At 47.1% G+C, this 16857-nt stretch overlaps 3 protein-coding genes across 4 annotated transcripts; all 3 read right to left on the bottom strand.

The window, feature by feature from the left end:
• Window positions 1-161: 161 nt before the first annotated feature.
• tmcc2 (transmembrane and coiled-coil domain family 2) lies at window positions 162-5689 on the bottom strand. The gene is made up of 5 exons (XM_029151323.3): window positions 5298-5689; window positions 3656-4063; window positions 2286-2899; window positions 1471-1606; window positions 162-1327 (listed from the first exon to the last, which is right to left on the bottom strand). The coding sequence occupies exons 1-5, from the start codon at window positions 5298-5300 to the stop codon at window positions 1028-1030; spliced, it is 1461 nt and encodes a 486-aa protein (XP_029007156.1). The 5' UTR covers window positions 5301-5689; the 3' UTR covers window positions 162-1027.
• Window positions 5690-6457: 768 nt separating this feature from the next.
• On the bottom strand, window positions 6458-11026 carry cdkn1a (cyclin-dependent kinase inhibitor 1A). 2 transcript variants are annotated; one of them, XM_029152063.3, is made up of 3 exons: window positions 10529-11026; window positions 7898-8345; window positions 6458-7810 (listed from the first exon to the last, which is right to left on the bottom strand). In XM_029152063.3, exons 2-3 carry the CDS (start codon window positions 8334-8336, stop codon window positions 7755-7757), a joined length of 495 nt encoding a protein of 164 aa, XP_029007896.1. In that variant the 5' UTR covers window positions 8337-8345; window positions 10529-11026; the 3' UTR covers window positions 6458-7754. The 2 variants fall into 2 exon arrangements, with proteins under 2 accessions (XP_029007896.1, XP_029007895.1); XM_029152062.3 differs by lacking the exon at window positions 10529-11026 and adding an exon at window positions 8688-9476.
• Window positions 11027-12151: 1125 nt separating this feature from the next.
• Window positions 12152-15964, bottom strand: srsf3b (serine and arginine rich splicing factor 3b). Its single transcript, XM_029150773.3, has 6 exons — window positions 15831-15964; window positions 15037-15248; window positions 14797-14940; window positions 13073-13111; window positions 12911-12997; window positions 12152-12816 (listed from the first exon to the last, which is right to left on the bottom strand). Exons 2-6 carry the CDS (start codon window positions 15237-15239, stop codon window positions 12789-12791), a joined length of 501 nt encoding a protein of 166 aa, XP_029006606.1. The 5' UTR covers window positions 15240-15248; window positions 15831-15964; the 3' UTR covers window positions 12152-12788.
• Between the last annotated feature and the right edge of the window lie 893 nt (window positions 15965-16857).

Raw genomic sequence — 16857 nt, 5'->3', positions numbered from 1 at the left:
CTATGCAGGAATAGTCATTATTCATTTCATAGTCATTTTAGTGCAAATTAAACCTGGGAGGGTGTGAACAGTGTGAGTGCTCTTATGAAAACATAATAAATGCCTTGTGCCTAATAAGCCATGCCACTGGTTAAAGTTGAATAAATAGCTTATAAAACATGGAACTTTAGTAAACACTTTATTACCTGTTAGTAAAGCTATTGGTTCCACTGCACAATCCCCTTAAACAGAGCTACTGGATGTAATTATTTAAATCTTAATGATGTGAGATGCTCCTCTTTCATTCATTTATTATTATGAAATCATTTATTTCTTACATTGTTTAATAAAACAGCAATAGTCGTTTTTTGCAAACTGGATATAAACCTTAATACAATTTGACATGCCAGTTATTTGGACAGCAGTTCTACAATAGTGGATGTAAAATAGCATTAATGGTGGGGACAGATTTTCCATAGTTGAGTTATTATGCAGATCTTGAGCAGACCAGCAGTTTTTGGACTGTAAGAAAAGGGCCAAAAGCAAGAAATGCGTCTAGAAGCTTCAACACCAGAACCGGATGTGAGATGGAGCGCGGGCGACGCCACAAACCTGCACTGGAAGTCTGACGCTGATGGAACTGTAACTCATGCCAGCTAGATGCATCATGTGGAGACATGCATCAACACATAACATTCATGGAGAACCCGTTTCCTCCCACGTGAACATGACCGGCCACCTGCAGTCGCACTCTTTGCAATGTGTTCATGGTGATCATTTAGAAAAGACAATTCTAAGATGAGCTGAGCAGTTTTTGGTGACAGCAACGCAGCCAATGATTGGTCATCGACACCAGTAGGTTTGGACGCGATGAGGCGGTGCCTCTAGTCCCTCAACGCGCTCTGTGGGCTGGATTTGTCCTGTTCTCAACAAAAAGTGCCACGTTCCCTCCTGGCGCGCTCCCCTCCCCTTGGTTCCTCTCCGCTCCGAGGAAGCAGGAGCAGCGAGCGGGTCTCCCCCCCCCGTTCCAGTCCCCGGACCCCCGCGCTCAGCTGGGCAGCAGCCACGGCTCCACGAAGTCCCACTGCTTCCACAGCGCGAAGAGCAGCAGGGCCAGCAGGACGGTGGCGGCCACGCGGGCCCGCGTCTTCATCAGCGGCGTGATGAAGTTGGCCATGGTGGAGACGAAGACCAGCAGCACGGCCATGAGCGCCAGGATGACGTTGATGAGCTTGCCCAGCAGCGCCCGCGCGTTGGCGTTCTCCACGCCCTCCAGCTGCACCACCTGCTGCTGCTGCTGCTGCAGCTCCAGCTTGGTGATGCGGGTCAGGCACGACTCCACGGCCTCCTGGGGGGAGGAGGCCACACAAAGGGTTAGTTACAGCCCACCTGGGCCCAGAACCTGTTTGTAGGAGCGTCTCTGGGCTGTTGACTCTGTAGAAGCTGCTTTTTAGATTCCTATTTAAGGTCCACGTGGACGGGAGCGTTAACCTGAATGTCTCTCGCCCGCTCGTACGACTGATAGGCCACTTTCTCCTCCATGCTGGCCAGCTCCTGCTTCAGGTTGGTCATCTCGTTCTGGTGCAGCTCGGTCAAGTCGTTCAGCTGCTCCTCGAGTCGCTCGTACCTGAGATCACAGTGCGCGCACACACATGCACACACACACAAGCACACACACACAAGCACACACACATGCACACACACACATGCACACACACACACATGCACACACACATATGCACACACACACAGCGCGCGCACACACATGCACACACACACAAGCACACACACATGCACACACACACATGCACACACACACAGGCACGCACGCACACACACACACACACGCAAGAGCACACACACACACACGCAAGAGCACACACACATACACACACACACGCACACATGCACGCACACACACACACACACACACACACACACACACACGCAAGAGCACACACACACACACACACACACGCAAGAGCACCCACACGTACACGCACACACGCACACATGCACGCACACACACAAGAGCACACACAAGAGCACACACACACGCACGCACACACACACATGCACACACACACATGCACACACACACACATGCACACACACATATGCACACACACACAGGCACGCACACACACACACACACACGCAAGAGCACACACACATACGCAAGAGCACACACACACACACACACACACACACACACACTTGTTTTCACTTGATTCACTTGTGTGTTTCCTCCCATTGAACCCGAGGCCTCGGCGGTTTCCGGGTTGGGTTCTGCCGGCGCCTCCTACCTGTATCTCTCCTCCTGCAGGCACTGCGTCATGTAGGAGTAGTCGCTCTGCAGCTGGCCCTTCATGTCCTCGATGGCGTCCTCCATGTGGGCCTGGCTGGCCTTGATCTCCTGCAGCCCCTCCAGCAGCGCGTCCCAGGAGCTGTGCACGTGGTGATGATGATGATGGTGCCCGTCCAGCCTGGGACTGCCCATGCTCGGGCCCAGCAGCCCCCCCCCTCCGGCGCCGCCCGAGTTGCTGCCCGCCGCCGAGCCGGACGTGGCGCTGGAGCACTCGTCGTCGCTGCCGTACTTGGGGCTGGACACCAGCGTGGCGCTGCCGCTGAGGGCGCGGGGCGTGGGCGCGTCGTCCGAGGGGCCGCCCACGCCGTCCTCCAGCGCGTCCTTCAGGTGCGCGATGTTGTCGGCGCTGCCGAACTTGTTCCTGATGAGGCTGGCGAACTCCCGCGGCTTGGACACCACGGCCGTGTGGGTGAGGGCCGACACGCCGCCCTTGACCCCCTCCACCACCCCGCCGCCGAAGCCGCTGATGCCGGCGCGGACGTTGGCCCCCACGTCCTTCAGCCCCTGCTGCATGTCCCGCAGGACGTCCTTGGGCTGCCGGGCCGGGCCGTTCTGGGGAGAGGGAGAGGGGTGAGGAGGCAGAGGGGTGAGGAGAGGGGTGAGGGTGAGGAGGTAGAGGAGCGGGAGAGGGGTGAGAGTGAGGAGGCAGAAGAGCGGGAGAGGGTGAGGAGGCAGAGGGGTGAGGAGAGGGGTGAGGGTGAGGAGGTAGAGGAGTGGGAGAGGGGAGAGGGTGAGGAAGCAGAGGGGTGGGGAGGCAGAGGAGAGGGAGAGGGTGAGGAGGGAGAGGGGTGAGGGTGAGGAGGTAGAGGTAGAAGAGCGGGAGAGGGTGAGGAGGCAGAGGGGTGAGGAGAGGGGTGAGGGTGAGGAGGCAGAGGGGTGAGGAGAGGGGTGAGGGTAAGGGGGTAAGGGTAGAGGAGTGGGAGAGGGGTGAGGGTGAGGAGGTAGAGGAGTGGGAGAGGGGTGAGAGTGAGGAGGCAGAGAGGTGAGGAGGCAGAGGAGAGGGAGAGGGTGAGGAGGGAGAGGGGTGAGAGTGAGGAGGCAGAAGAGCGGGAGAGGGTGAGGAGGCAGAGGGGTGAGGAGAGGGGTGAGGGTGAGGAGGTAGAGGAGTGGGAGAGGGGTGAGGAGGGAGAGGGGTGAGGAGGCAGAGGAGAGGGAGAGGGTGAGGAGGCAGAGGGGTGAGGAGGCAGAAGAGAGGGAGAGGGGTGAGGGTGAGGAGGCAGAGGGGTGGGAGAGGGTGAGGATGGAGAGGGGTGTCATAGGGGTGAGGAGGCAGAGGAGCGGGAGGGAGGCGATGCAGCTCACGCCCACCTGCTCGATCTCCTTCAGCTTCTTGTGGTAGTGCTCCAGCTTCTTGTGCAGGTGCGCGATGCTCTGCGCCGACTTCTGGTTCTTCTTCTCGAACACCTGCTTGATCCTGGACGCCTGCTGCTTGTCGGCGTTGTGCGCCAGCTTCAGGTACTCGGCCACGTTGTCGTCGCGGGCCTCCTGCTCCACGCGGATCTGCTCCGTCACCTTCAGGATCTTCTGCTGCAGGTGCTCCAGGGCGGCGCGCGTGCGCTGCGGCTCGGCCGCGTCGGCGCCGGTCGCCGCGGCGACGCCGCCCGCCGTCGCCGTTGCCGCCGGCGCCGCGGCGCCGTCCGTGCTGATGTTGCCGTCGGAGCCTCCATGGCTGGTGGCGGAGGGCAGCCCCAGCGTCGCCACCTCGCTCTTGTCCAGCTGATGGGGGGGGGGGCAGTGGAGGGTGAGTTACTGCTGAGGCCGCATGGGGACGTTCTGTGTTCTAAGCTAAAATCACAACGTTTCATCATGGTGGCCTTGAGTTACACTCACACAAAAGAAACACTTCTCATGAGCTGTGCCTGCGCTTAGTTACTTTCCGCCCTTGGTGGTAATGGCCGTAATTGATTTGATGGAGGCGCTGACAACACAGAAAGGCCATCATGCATTAATTGGATGATGCTTAATTGCTCCACTTCCTGCCCTGCACGGCCTCGGCCACAGAGTCAGAGCGTCGTTCGTGTGACGGCGCATTATGAAACCGCGTCGGTCGTGTGTGTGTGTGTGTGTGTGTTTGTGTGTGTGTGTCTGTCTGTGCATGTGTGTGTTTGTGTGTGCGTGTATGTGTGTGCGTGCGTGTGTGTGTGTCTGTGCGTGTGTGTGTGTGTCTGTGTGTGTGTGTTTGTGAGCGCGTGCGCGTGTGTATGTGCGTGTGTGAGTGTGTGTGTGTGTGCGTGCATGCGTGTGCGTGCGTGCGTGTGTGCGTGTGCGTGTGTGTGAACCTGGACCTGCTCTGGGTGCTGGCTCGGCCCGGGCCCTGTGCTGACTTCCCATTGATCCGTGAGGGGATTCCCTGCGCGGTGCTGTGTCTGAGGCTCAGCAGATGGTGGGACGGGTAATGACGGCCAAACATTGTAATCAGACCCTGCTGACATGGGCTCAAGCGGACACATGACAGCAAACATCCCATGCGGCTGCTCTAATTCTCCAGACGGGACGGTGGAAGGATTTATTCGTATTCTATTCGCGTGACAGTGTGAAATGAGCACAAGTCCCAAACAGGCAGTGTTTTTTTGTTGTTTTTTTTTTTTTAAAAACAGCAGGCTACAATGCGAGGACCGCCGATGACTGCAGTCCCCGCTGGGTGATAACAGCCCGCGAGGCGACGCAGCGGCCGCGGCGACGGCTCGCGCGCGCGAGGAGGACGCGGCGTCCGGCCACGGGTGAAAACAGATGAACACGACATCGCCTCGGCCGACGCGCGCGGCGGCGCCTGGTGACGGGGGACGGCCGCGGGAGGCAGGAGCGTGACGGGGATGGAGACGGCACACACACAGCGGGGCAGAGCGGCGGGTGACACGAGACGCGGCCGATGGATGTCAACACGCGTGGACGCCGACACACGGGGATGAGACACGAGCAGCACAGCGAGGAATTAAATTAGAGACGTTACCATACTGCTTTAATCCAATTTGTGCAGTGCCATTGCGAGTCTGTGTTCGAGGCCCATCCTCCTCCTCCTCCCGCTCCTCCTCCTCCTCCTCCCCCTGAGCTCAGCGAGGAGGCACCCCCCTCCTCAGATGTCTTCACCCTCAGCCGTCGTTGGGCTGGCGATCGCCTCTCCAGATCCTAGCGCTCCATTGTTGATGCTATCGATATCCGCAGCCTCCCACTCCCTCTCTCCACCGCTCTGATCTATCTCTCCCTCTCCTTTGTGTCATATGCTCCCCCCCTCCTCCCCCCGTTTCTCCCTCCCTCTCTCTCTCTCTCTCTCAGTCTAAATACAAATTCTAGCCGTCCTGCCCTATAATGGATGTGGGAGCGCGGGGACAGATGATGGAGGGAGGAGGGCGGGGGGATGGGAGAGCTTAGCGCAGGCGTGCAGGTAGCTCAGAGCGGGGGGGGGGGCGAAGGGAGGGTCCACAGCCGGGGCCTGTGGCGGCGCCCGCTCATCCCCGTAAACCCTCAGACAAACACACAGCCCCACTGATGTGCTGCCAGACCACACAGGGTCCCTGAGCGGTGACTCACTCTCTTCATTTGCTTCACAAAAGGAAGAAGAAAGTGTCGTGTCACGAGAGCAGACTCAGGACCGCTCCGAGATGGGCCTCAGTGTGTGTGTGTGTGTGTGTGTGTGTGTGTGAGTGTGGAGGGAAACCCAGTAGAAGGCAGATGAAAACAGGCTTTCATCCCGTCTCAGAAACAAACCTGAGCCACATTTCAAAGAGAGAAACCTCCCTTCATCTACGGCCAGAAAAACAACAATTAGTGGCGTCCAGCTCTGCCTGAACTAGTTTCATTTGTAAAGTCGCTCTCTGCTGCCTCCAGGCGTGAATTAGGGCTTTGGTTCTGACCCACTTCACCCATTGATTTGCCTTCATCAGTCTGATGCTGTGAGCTGGTGAATGTTTATGTTTGTCTCTTTAGTGATCAACAATAACACTAAATACATGCTTTGGCTTAGTGTGATTTTTGATTAAATATCAGTTGTTAACATGTTTTATTAATTTATTTTGTAGTGTTGGATGATTAAAAAAAGTTTTTTATATTTATCTACATTAGGAGGAGGATCAAAGAAAATAGTGACAACAATAACAACAACCACCACAGAACAATGACTTAAACTTTTATTTTAATTTGGAATTCACATAATTAAATGATAACTATATTAACAAGGCATAGGGTTTCATAATAAATAATAGATTTCTTTCTGCTTTTTACACAAAATATGCAGGACACGTGCACAAGCGCCTATAAACAGAAGTGCATTCATTGTTTGGGGAAATGCTGTCATTTACTTTGCACTCGCAACATTATAAAGCGTCTGTAAGGACAAACAGTGATGCTGCATGAAACTCAGATTCCCCATAGCAGCAGGATTTGCCAGCATAGACATAAATAAATGAAATTACATAGTGTGTTTGAGGCAGACAAATATCGCATTGCCTGTTTAATTGCAAACAAATAGAGCTTTAGCTTAGAACATGGTACTGAACACTTGTTTGAACGTCATTCACGGAACTTCAAATATTGAAACAAACAGCATAAAGGGTCGATACTGGTTGCTGCGGCCACACCACCAAGCAGGTGTATGTGCAATACACCTGCGGTCTAATAGTAAAGAATTAAACTCTATTAATAAATATATACCTAAATAAACCTTTGTACACTTCTGTGTTAGTGTTTACACAGGGCACTCATGGAGCTTAGTAGACGGATGAGAACGTGATGGCACTTCTGTCATTCAAAATCTAAGCGAAGCAACTGCGAGAAGAAGATATCACAACTCAAGCATTTTCCTATTAGTAAATGATGGTACAAAAAGAAACATGATTGTGCAGCTGGGAATATAAAGCATAATACACTTTGGTCAAGAAGTGCTTATAAAAATGCAAAATACACTTTAAATACACAGGAAACTCCCTCCTATCACAACAGCCGTAAATGTGAACAAAAGAAGCCAAAGGGCTTTGACCGTTTTCTACCACTGTGAACCATTCTGCAGCCTTATCACAACAACTAGATTTCCTTATGACATGAGTCTCAAGTGTGTACAGTATTGCGTATGTCGATCTAATGTCCATGCTGCAAGAGTCGACACTCTGGCATCCCGTTGATCCAAATGAGTATAAATCCACTGATTCAGGAGATTACCGTTAATCTTCTCTGCTCAAATGTCCCCTTCTCACCACTGGGAACAACGCCAACCCCCTCAGAGTGAATACAGTACCCTAATTAAACTTAAAGAATGTGTAGGCGAGTGCTCCTCTGGCTGCAGATGATTAATGATGGGTATAACACCCCCTGCTGAGTCACTGGCCAGTGTCTGTCCAGAGCGTAGTATTCCTGAGCATAGTACTGTCTGCTTCCTTTGGAGTATTGGCACCTTCGCAGTAATCTGCACCGGAAATCACTCGCCAGATTTGCGCGGCATCCAAACCACTCTTCTTTTGGCCTGATAGAAATCTGTTGGCAGAAAGAACAGGAAACTCAAATCAAATGAATTCATAGTAATAAACAACACATTTCAATTTCTGATGTTGAACTATTTACCTGTGAGGTTTGTCTGCTTCCTCTTCACTCCTGCATTCTCTCCCCTCTCTGGTGTTTTCTCCAGGTCATGCATGTTGACTGCACACCTTTCTGGTGTGTGTGGGATGTTCTCCTTGTCATTGTGTTGTGGCTCCACCCTTCCTACTTTACAAATCCGCCCTGCTGCCCTTCGACTGGCTCCCTGTTCCTCATCGAGCAGACAGGACCTGTAGAGCAGTGGCACCTTGGTACCTGGGACCCCCTCCCACTGGAAATTGCTGCTGGCCAATGGTTTATCCAGGATGAAGTCGAAGCCCCAGCGCTGTGAAGCCTCCTCCAGGTCTTGCTGCAGGGCGGTCTGGTACTCTACCTGCAGCTGCTCTCTGTCCACAGGCCCAAAAAGGTTTCGTCGAGCAGGACCGTTCTTCAGGACGCTCAGGATGCGATTGTGAGAAGCCATCGTTCTGCACTGCAGGACACAGAGGTGACAAAACTGGTTAGTATGATCACTGATTAAACCACTCTAATTAGTTCCTTGACAAATAAAATAATAATTTCTAGGGGAACACAAAAAAGTAAGTGTGTGACAACTTTGACTGTTAATAATTGGTACAATTACAACACAAAATTGTTCAGCATAACATTGTAAAAAAAAGACAAATAATATTTGTTAATAACATTTTATAAATAAACACACACATTCTTTCGGCGCATTTAAAACAAATATGAAAACTCTAATTCTAACACCAAGCCTAACGTGCGGAACATCCCAAAAAAGCGGATCTTCTTGCATTTTCGTAGCAGGCCTTACCATTGTCTCAAGCAGCTGACGCTCCCTCAGTGAACACAGTGCATCTCAGCCTGTGTCACGGGGAGCTCTTTATAACAGCACAGTGTGACTCACGGAGCCCTCATACGTTCCTCCCTGGTACATGCCTGGACATAACCTCACACAAACATGTAGGGACAAGTTTCCTACAGAGGTCGTAAGACTGCAGACACGAGCGGTCACCACTAGGTGGCAGTGCAGACTGTCCACAGACAGCGCAACAGCTCAATGAGCTGCATGTCGAGGGTTTTTATTTACTAAAAGTCAGAGAGAAGACGATGGATTTCTGAATCAGTTGATAAAAACGGTGCTTAAAAGTTACAAGACACAGTTATACAGACAACCTCTAAAAATGCTCCACAGCAGGCACTACTAAGTAAGAACTGCAGGAAGGAATCAGCTGCTTCTTAGGAGAATAATAAGTCATTAGAGTCATCCAGGAAGGACTGGACAGGATCCCAGGATTCACATTTCATGGAACAATCAACAGAGACGGGTCCCAGCCCACCGCAATTACCCAGCTAAAGGACTGAAGGACAGGAGAGGTCGTTTTAATTAGATCAATAGATGGAGTCTGCTGTTGCTCATTTAATAGATGATAATTTATCAGAGTAGATAAACGTGTTTTATTGCTTACAAAGGGTTCACACAGGTCACAATGACGCAACTTTGTCAACGATCCAATCGAAGACATCTGCTTAATGTGAGCTGATAAACTAAATAACTAATTGCAACACACCAACTTCAGTTTGACTTTACCTTAAACACAAACATTTCAAGCTTTTTGACACTTAATTGGGTTAAAACGTATTTAATTTAGGTTAAATTATAGTTAGACAATTGTATTTTTATATACAATACCTGACGTAAGTAAATTCAATTTTAAAGCCCCAAGAAAAACAATCTATCCTAAATAATACTAATTAATAATAATTTAATAATATATTTATAATAAATTTAGGAACAATAGTTAATAAAAGGTTCTAGTGTTCAACACTTTAAATTAAAGTACAAATAATTTCACTAAATAAATACCCAGGCAAGATAATGAGGATGAATTAGTTTTAAACACCGTTTTTTTCTGTCTCCTCCCACCCGGTGTTACATAACAGTGGAGCTGAGCGTCCTTCCGCAGGTAATTTATTTTAAGTGGAATAAACACGCTCGAAAATCGAATAAAACCGAAATTTAACGTGTCCTTGGCACCACTGTGGCACAAAAACGCGTTGCAAGCAGTCTCGCTACACGGGTCCCCCTCTTTCTCCGTGCACCCCCCTGGTGGCTCTGACGTCAGAGGACAGGCGCCGGGCGGGGCGGCACGTGGTGGAGTGATTCAAGTTTATGGCGGGAGAGCGACGGAGGCACCGGCTCCGGAGGTTGAGCAGCAGACCCTGCCCAGTTACTACACGGGTACACGTGAGACCGGCGCTCGTGTCACCCCGTCCAACTGGGCTGTTACTGGTGCCAAACAATCGGCAACCACACAGACTCCCTTTATACATTACACCCATGACGCAGAAGTCCGATGAGGTTTTATTTGAGTTACTTTTGAAGTTTTAAGACTGAACGAAGAGAAGGAAGAAATGAATGAAAACCCAACATGGCTTCAACAGAAGAGCTTTTACTCCGCTAATAACAACTGTACGACCGAATATACAAAAGAAATGCCTGCGAATAAATGTAAACTATATGATTTTCTCATAGGTAAAACTTGCTACTTTGACAACTGTTTCGACTAACAAACGCAAACTCTAGTATAAATCGTCAATATGCTAAATATCTATAGTTTAATACACGTAAAGCATCGGCCCAGTTTTACTTACATGTTACGCGGACAGAAGTCCAGTCTTTGAATATGCTCCTTAATTCAGACCTGTTGAATGAAGCTGGACTTCGGGGCTGCCTCCTTGTTGCTCCTTGTGTTTCTTGCTTTCACAGCAGCTCTAACGTACAAACCACCCGAGGCTGACTTTGTTTAATCGCAGCCGTCGAACAGCCTGTATAAAACCGCACTCCTTCGTAATTTCTCCAAGTAATTCTCCCAGACTTGGGCACGGACTAAACTTTATGAACTCCGATGGGCGGGGACCCTCCGCTCGGGTGTGGGGGCGGGGTCTGCTCGCTCACACACGTGGATTCCGTTCGATAAACACACGAGCGCACGTGAAGCTTGGCTCGGAGTTAGATGGGAGAAAATTCCAGCTCGGGACCGTCCACCGCGGCGCGCCCTCTGCCTCTCAGTGCGCATGTCAGAAAGCAGGAGGGCGGCTCCAGCATGTGTAGACTTCCTCCCAGCAACTTCAGGGCTGCTTTCCAGAAGTATCCTCACCTGTAGCTTAGGTAGAAGCAGAAATACTACAGAGTATAATGACATCTTCAGAGATTTTTTTGTCTTGTTGTCAATAGCTGGTTTTGTCAGTAATAATAGTAACTCGAGACATACAGAACATCTTCGAACTACAAATAAGGAGCGTTCAGCTCATTGCATGCTGGGAAGTCAGCAGATTCTGTGGCTCTAAAATTCAAAAGCCAGTCGTTCAATCATCATTTCAGGCTGATAAAATGTAATTCCAAACACGTTGCACAGGTCTGAGCTATAACCAGACAATCTCAAAATTAACAAGAAAGGTAGTTAATGCTGGTAAATTGTAGTACAGTAACTTACAACGTGAACTTGAAGAAATAATATGAAGTTATATTCCACAAATATGTTCTGAACAAATAGCCTCCTTTACGTGGATTACGTGGATTCTCGCAGGCTCCCGGCGTGGGCCCCGTCTCCCTACAGACACGTACCGTGAGTCAGCCCTTCTGTGACGTCACGTCGACTCCAGTCACTCGCGGAAAAGAGCGCGCAAATTTGAGAGCGCTGTGTCCCAGTCTGAAGCCGGTTCACGTGGATCGTGTGCGTGAAAACAGACTCGCGGGCTTGTCGGGTGGGGCCGAACAAAAGCTATTGGGCAACGAGAGCAGTGGGAGATGTAACGCGCTGGCCAGTGGAAATGGCAGCTTCCTAGTGCTGCTGAAGGGGGGGATCCTGATTACCACGCGGCATTTAGGAGTCTTACTAGAACCTATGTGGTTACCATGGTGCTGAAGAACTTGCAATTATAGAATTGCAATTATGTATACACACTTATATAATTCAATGTAATTGACAAATTCTTAGGGATTACAACCATGAAATACACTGTGACAAGATGACGTAACATTAAACTTGTCACGTCACTTAAACAGATTAGTCTGTACCCTGGCAAAACAATATAAAGCCAATTGATTTCGATACATAGATTCAATTCAGATAATTATAGTAATAATACATATCATAGATTTACTAAGACACAAAGATTAAACAAATACATGTAAAAGGCTCTGACATTGTGCCCTCTAACAACAATTTTTGTATTCCAAAAAGCTCATGAGGTAAATGAGAAACATTACAACAGTTTTGTCACCAACCAATATTTTTAATCAAGACCATTAAGACAGTATCAACAAAAGATAACAAATGGAAACACCAAAGACAAAAAAAACCAAAAAACTACGTGTTTATTACAGCGTCAATGCTGTGGTTTTAAATCTTGAATGAGGACTTCTTTGATACAATTTAACCATAAACCGTCAGTATGAAAAAAGTAGCATGTCAAAAACAGATTGGCTTTACAGACAATTGAAAGGGATTTTATTACACAAAATCCCAATTTTTTTTAAAAATGCTGGCATTTACACAATGAATAGGAACTACTCACATGTTAAACTACAAAGTACATTCACTGACAAAAACAAAGCTCCTACGTTTAACTAGTGATGTGGAATGCTGGGTGGCACAACTTTTTCAAGACTGAAGAAAGATGAATGAGGTGAGGCCTCATTCCTGAACACACCCCACTCAATGTTTTTGGAAAATTACATTAAAGAAAAAAAAAAGGGGGGGGGGGGGGGGGGGGGCACTAAAATTCTTGAATGTTTTTAAAAAACCCAACACAGAAATGACCAGGTGGTCACGTAGAAGTCCATTGTATGAAACGCCAAAGCTCGTACAACGACTCATGTTCTGCTCTCCTTACACTCACTGAAATCCATCTATTTCCTGTCATTCGATCTGGAGCGACTGTGGGAAAGAAAATAAAACCAACTGTTAAAACCAAATAAACCTTGTAGCACCTAATCATCACAAAACAGAATTATTAGAACAACATTAATACCTCCTTGATCGAGAGAAAGATCTTGAAGGTTTGTGGTTCCTGTCCCTAGAGAGGGACCTCTCCCTCCTCCTGTCTCTAGAGAATGACCTGCAAAAAGCAAACAGTTTCATTAAACCGTTTGAGTCTCACAGACATAAACCACAGTAGAGATCTTAAAAGTACCTGCTACGGCTGCGGCTGAAGCTCCTCCTGCGTGGAGATCTGCGCAGGAGAAATTAAAGTGTTAAAAACAAAGACGGGAGCATTTGAAACCCTCGGTACAGCTCCATGTATTCTAAAGCTTTTAATTACATGGGCCTCCTTCAACACACCCAATTCAGAAGTGGTATTCTTTGTACAGAAAAAAAATATACAGGCTATTGGTAATGAACCTAATGCGTAAAAATGTCAGGTTCCCTCACCTACACAGTCTACCTACAGTATCCACGATCTGATTAATAAAATTTCACGCTGCCTAAACCTCACCGGCTATTAGAAAATAGAGCAGTGATTAGCTCAATCAATCACCCAAGTGGACTGGTCCTATTGTGGGAAAGACAGAGGCCACAATCTGTATGAAACTAGTCCACTGCATTTCAAGAGAATATAACAATCCAATAAGATCTGCTTAAGCCAACCATACAGCACAGATATTTTATATTCATTGGGAGCTGAGATGTGTTTTGATTGGTGTGATTTCATAATTCTGCTCAGTGCCCAAGACATAGCAGATGATTATCTTTTTAATGGAAATCACTGGAAATGTGAAGTGCCAGACATTTGATGGACCATTCTGCACTGAAAAAATGAATTACAGTAATGATGAAGGACACAATGACAAACCAATAATTTAGATAATATTTAAAAAAAAAAAAAAAAAAAAGGAACAACCTTGTCAACCCAGCTGTCTCTTCACTTTCAAAACTGTAATCAGCAGTGTACTGAATGAAGCAGGAAAACTTACTAGTATTTTTGGTTTTCAACAAGCTAGATATGACGAAAGGGAGGCAGACTGTCGGTCGGGTAGGTAGAATAGGCTGAATGGGACTGGCCAGATGCTGCAAGGTGATTAGGTGGCAGGCAGATGGGGGCTGGCTGTGGCTTTTTTCCTGCTTTAATTGGTTAGCCGAAGGCTGCTGCTGGTAGGTTGTAGACATTTGGGAACGTAATACGCCGATTGGTCGGGAATGTGAGGTGGGCCGCTGCCGTTTGGGTTAAGGTTGAAGGAGGAGGAGGCTGAGAACGGCATGCTGAGGAACCAATGGGCTGGTGCAACCTGACGACTGGCCATGCCTGGGTCATGTGACAGCACCAGCCAAGCCGATTGGGGCACGATGGTCAGCAGTCACATGATGCTGAAAGAAGACTAGTTGATTGACTCAGAGGGTGGTGAGAAGAGGCATGGTGGTGGCTCTGCAACGGGTTCATTCTTATTAATAAAGATGGAAAATAAAAAGCAACCTCAAACAAAAAGAGTGCATTACATTTGGTACTTACTTCCCCCCAAAACAGATATTTGACATATTACCTCTTTACTCAAAGAATTCACTACTTTGAAAAAAGCTTTTACACTTTGTTAAAGTACCCTGCAAATATACACAATCTCACCAGCCAGATTTGGAGTCTAACTAAATAATTTAGTATTGTATTTCCAAACTATTTCTCATTTGGATTTGAATGGTTCTGTGTGGACCCCTACACATAATGAACCATAATGTCAATGAAGATGAAACTGCAAGTATTAGAAACTAGAGACATTTGCATAGTCAGCAAGAGAAAAATGTCTAGTGAAAAAGACATACGCATTATCAGAAATAATTCTGTGGACAGTCACAATGTAAGATCATAGCATATGGGAGTTAAGCGTTGTGTCTCTATTCTCAGACATCAAAAAGTAAGTGGGTTACCTTCGCCTAGGTGGTGGGCTGCTACGCCGCCTGTAGTCATCTCTATCCCGAGGACGCCGGCTCCATGAAGGGGGTGCACCACGAGTACGGCTGCGTTTCTCTCCATTGGACAGCTCTACTCTCACTCGGCAACCACACAATGTTCTAAAAAACAAATACACACCATCACATATTGTTGCCATTTGTAGATCAGCCACTTTATTTCAAAACTAAAACTATTTCAAAACGATTTGATCTTACCTTCCATCAAGCTCACGGACAGCATCAGTTGCGTCTCTGGGATCTTCAAATTCTACAAAGGCAAAGCCTGGGGGGTTCCTGGCCACCCAGACACTGCGGAGAGGTCCATAGTATCCAAATGCCCTCTCTAACTCGGTTTTGTTTCCATTGTTGCCCAAATTTCCAACATAGACTTTGCAGTCAAGTGGACAGTCGCGATGCATGTTAGGATCCTAAAAACAGAGATTGAGAACTGGTTAACAATGCACCGTGGTCAAACCTTCAGCCAAGAGGCAGCTGCGTTGAACGGATACTTAACATATTGTGCAGTGTTACTTTGTAACCACACCTAAAGCTGGTTTAGCAACTAGTTCGCCTCCTTGATGATTGCTAATGTGCTCGGTTCAAACATACTCCGTTTTAAAAGCATTCGAGGCCTACCAAGAATCGGATACATGATCCATGCTAACTGATCTTAGGCTAACAGAAACGGTGAGCCTAGTACGTAATGCTGCTCGGTACTATACACAAGCTAAGGTTATGTGAATATGTTTCCTTCCCAAATCAAAATGTGCACCTAATAGTAACCCACACTTCAATACTAACGACGGCTAATAATGTTAGCTAGCTAGCCTCTGACAATAGGTAAAATGGCTGTCGCACTCATGCGGCCTGCTATTAGCCAGTAGCTAGCCAAGCTACCAACGTCGGAAAACAAAAGACAAATGTAAGTAAATGTGAAAACACAAGTATAAACTGTACCCTAAACATTTTAACAACATCTCAATACAAATTCTATAAAGATGAAACTTTACCGTGTTTGTTGTTTTTAAGAGCTCACTCACTCCACACCTCAATTGCGGGTTTTCCCCTTTCGCTGGTCAATGGAAAATGGCGCACCGGGAAGTACGTTTGTATTATAACCAGGATGCCGCTCAAAGGAGGGCGGGGTCTAAGTTTACGTATCGGTTGAAGTTTAAAATTAATAATTAAATAATTTAATCACAAAAAAACAGTTATTACTTGATTACACAGTCCATGTTTAAACCAATTATATTTTTTTAAATTGGAATTACGGCGAGCCATTATCAAACGTACGCTGAAATATCATATGTGACCACTAAACAAAAGTCAATGCGGTTGTAGCGCTGTTTTCACCAGAACGAGTAAACGACTCTGAAAAAATGTTGCAAATACAATACATATCTAGAAATCGAAATATAAAACACTCATTAACAATATATAAAATAAAAATAGAAATGCAATTGAATAAGAGAATAAGAATATAATATAAATGTTGAATTATAAATGTTATGCAGCTCTGAAATTACATAATTAAATTTCAATATTGACAAAGCTACCATGACTTAAATCTGGAGCTTTATATAAACGTTGTGTGAAGAAGCTAACTGACAACTGAATCAATTTACTCTTTGTGTTTTACACAAATTCCGTGTGTCTCTGTTGAGACTGGTGGTCCCACAGTAAAAGGGGCCTTCTGGGAAGGTTCTGTGTGTAAAGTAAAAGCTATAAAAACTCACAAAATGCATTCACGATGACATTATAGCATTAAATTATTTCATTATCCTTTCCTAGACTGCTTGATTATTTGAAAGTAATAAACACTAAATGATTGACAATAAGAAGATAATGTATTCCATGTGTCCCACAACTGAGTAAAACTTCAGAGAATGACAAAACATTTATAAAACTTTTTTTAATATATATTTTTACATACTTTACCATGTGGTGTTTTACAGACAAAATATGCATTATAATTTTTAGTTGGCAAAATACAAACGTTCATTGATAGATTGCATACTTTGAACGCATCACCATAAA

The sequence above is a fragment of the Betta splendens genome, chromosome 5 (assembly GCF_900634795.4).
Source record: "Betta splendens chromosome 5, fBetSpl5.4, whole genome shotgun sequence".
In the NCBI taxonomy this organism is placed as follows: domain Eukaryota; kingdom Metazoa; phylum Chordata; class Actinopteri; order Anabantiformes; family Osphronemidae; genus Betta; species Betta splendens.
Note: the sequence above shows the minus strand (reverse complement) of the source record. Positions and strands in the feature narration are given on the sequence as shown.

What these genes read in the sequence shown, in the direction of transcription:
- srsf3b (XM_029150773.3), bottom strand. Translation starts at nt 15,239, where the DNA reads ATGCATCGCGACTGTCCACTTGACTGCAAAGTCTATGTTGGAAATTTG. An exon ending in GTCCGTGAGCTTGATGGAAG is followed by an intron (nt 14,941 to 15,036) that starts GTAAGATCAAAT and finishes TTTGTTTTTTAG; the next exon opens with AACATTGTGTGGTTGCCGAG. An exon ending in TCTTTCTCTCGATCAAGGAG is followed by an intron (nt 12,817 to 12,910) that starts GTATTAATGTTG and finishes TCTTTCCCACAG; the next exon opens with TCGCTCCAGATCGAATGACA.
- cdkn1a (XM_029152062.3), bottom strand. An exon ending in GAAGCAGACAAACCTCACAG is followed by an intron (nt 7,811 to 7,897) that starts GTAAATAGTTCA and finishes TTCTGCCAACAG; the next exon opens with ATTTCTATCAGGCCAAAAGA.
- tmcc2 (XM_029151323.3), bottom strand. An exon ending in AGCTGAAGGAGATCGAGCAG is followed by an intron (nt 2,900 to 3,655) that starts GTGGGCGTGAGC and finishes CCCTCTCCCCAG; the next exon opens with AACGGCCCGGCCCGGCAGCC. An exon ending in CTGCAGGAGGAGAGATACAG is followed by an intron (nt 1,607 to 2,285) that starts GTAGGAGGCGCC and finishes CTGTGATCTCAG; the next exon opens with GTACGAGCGACTCGAGGAGC.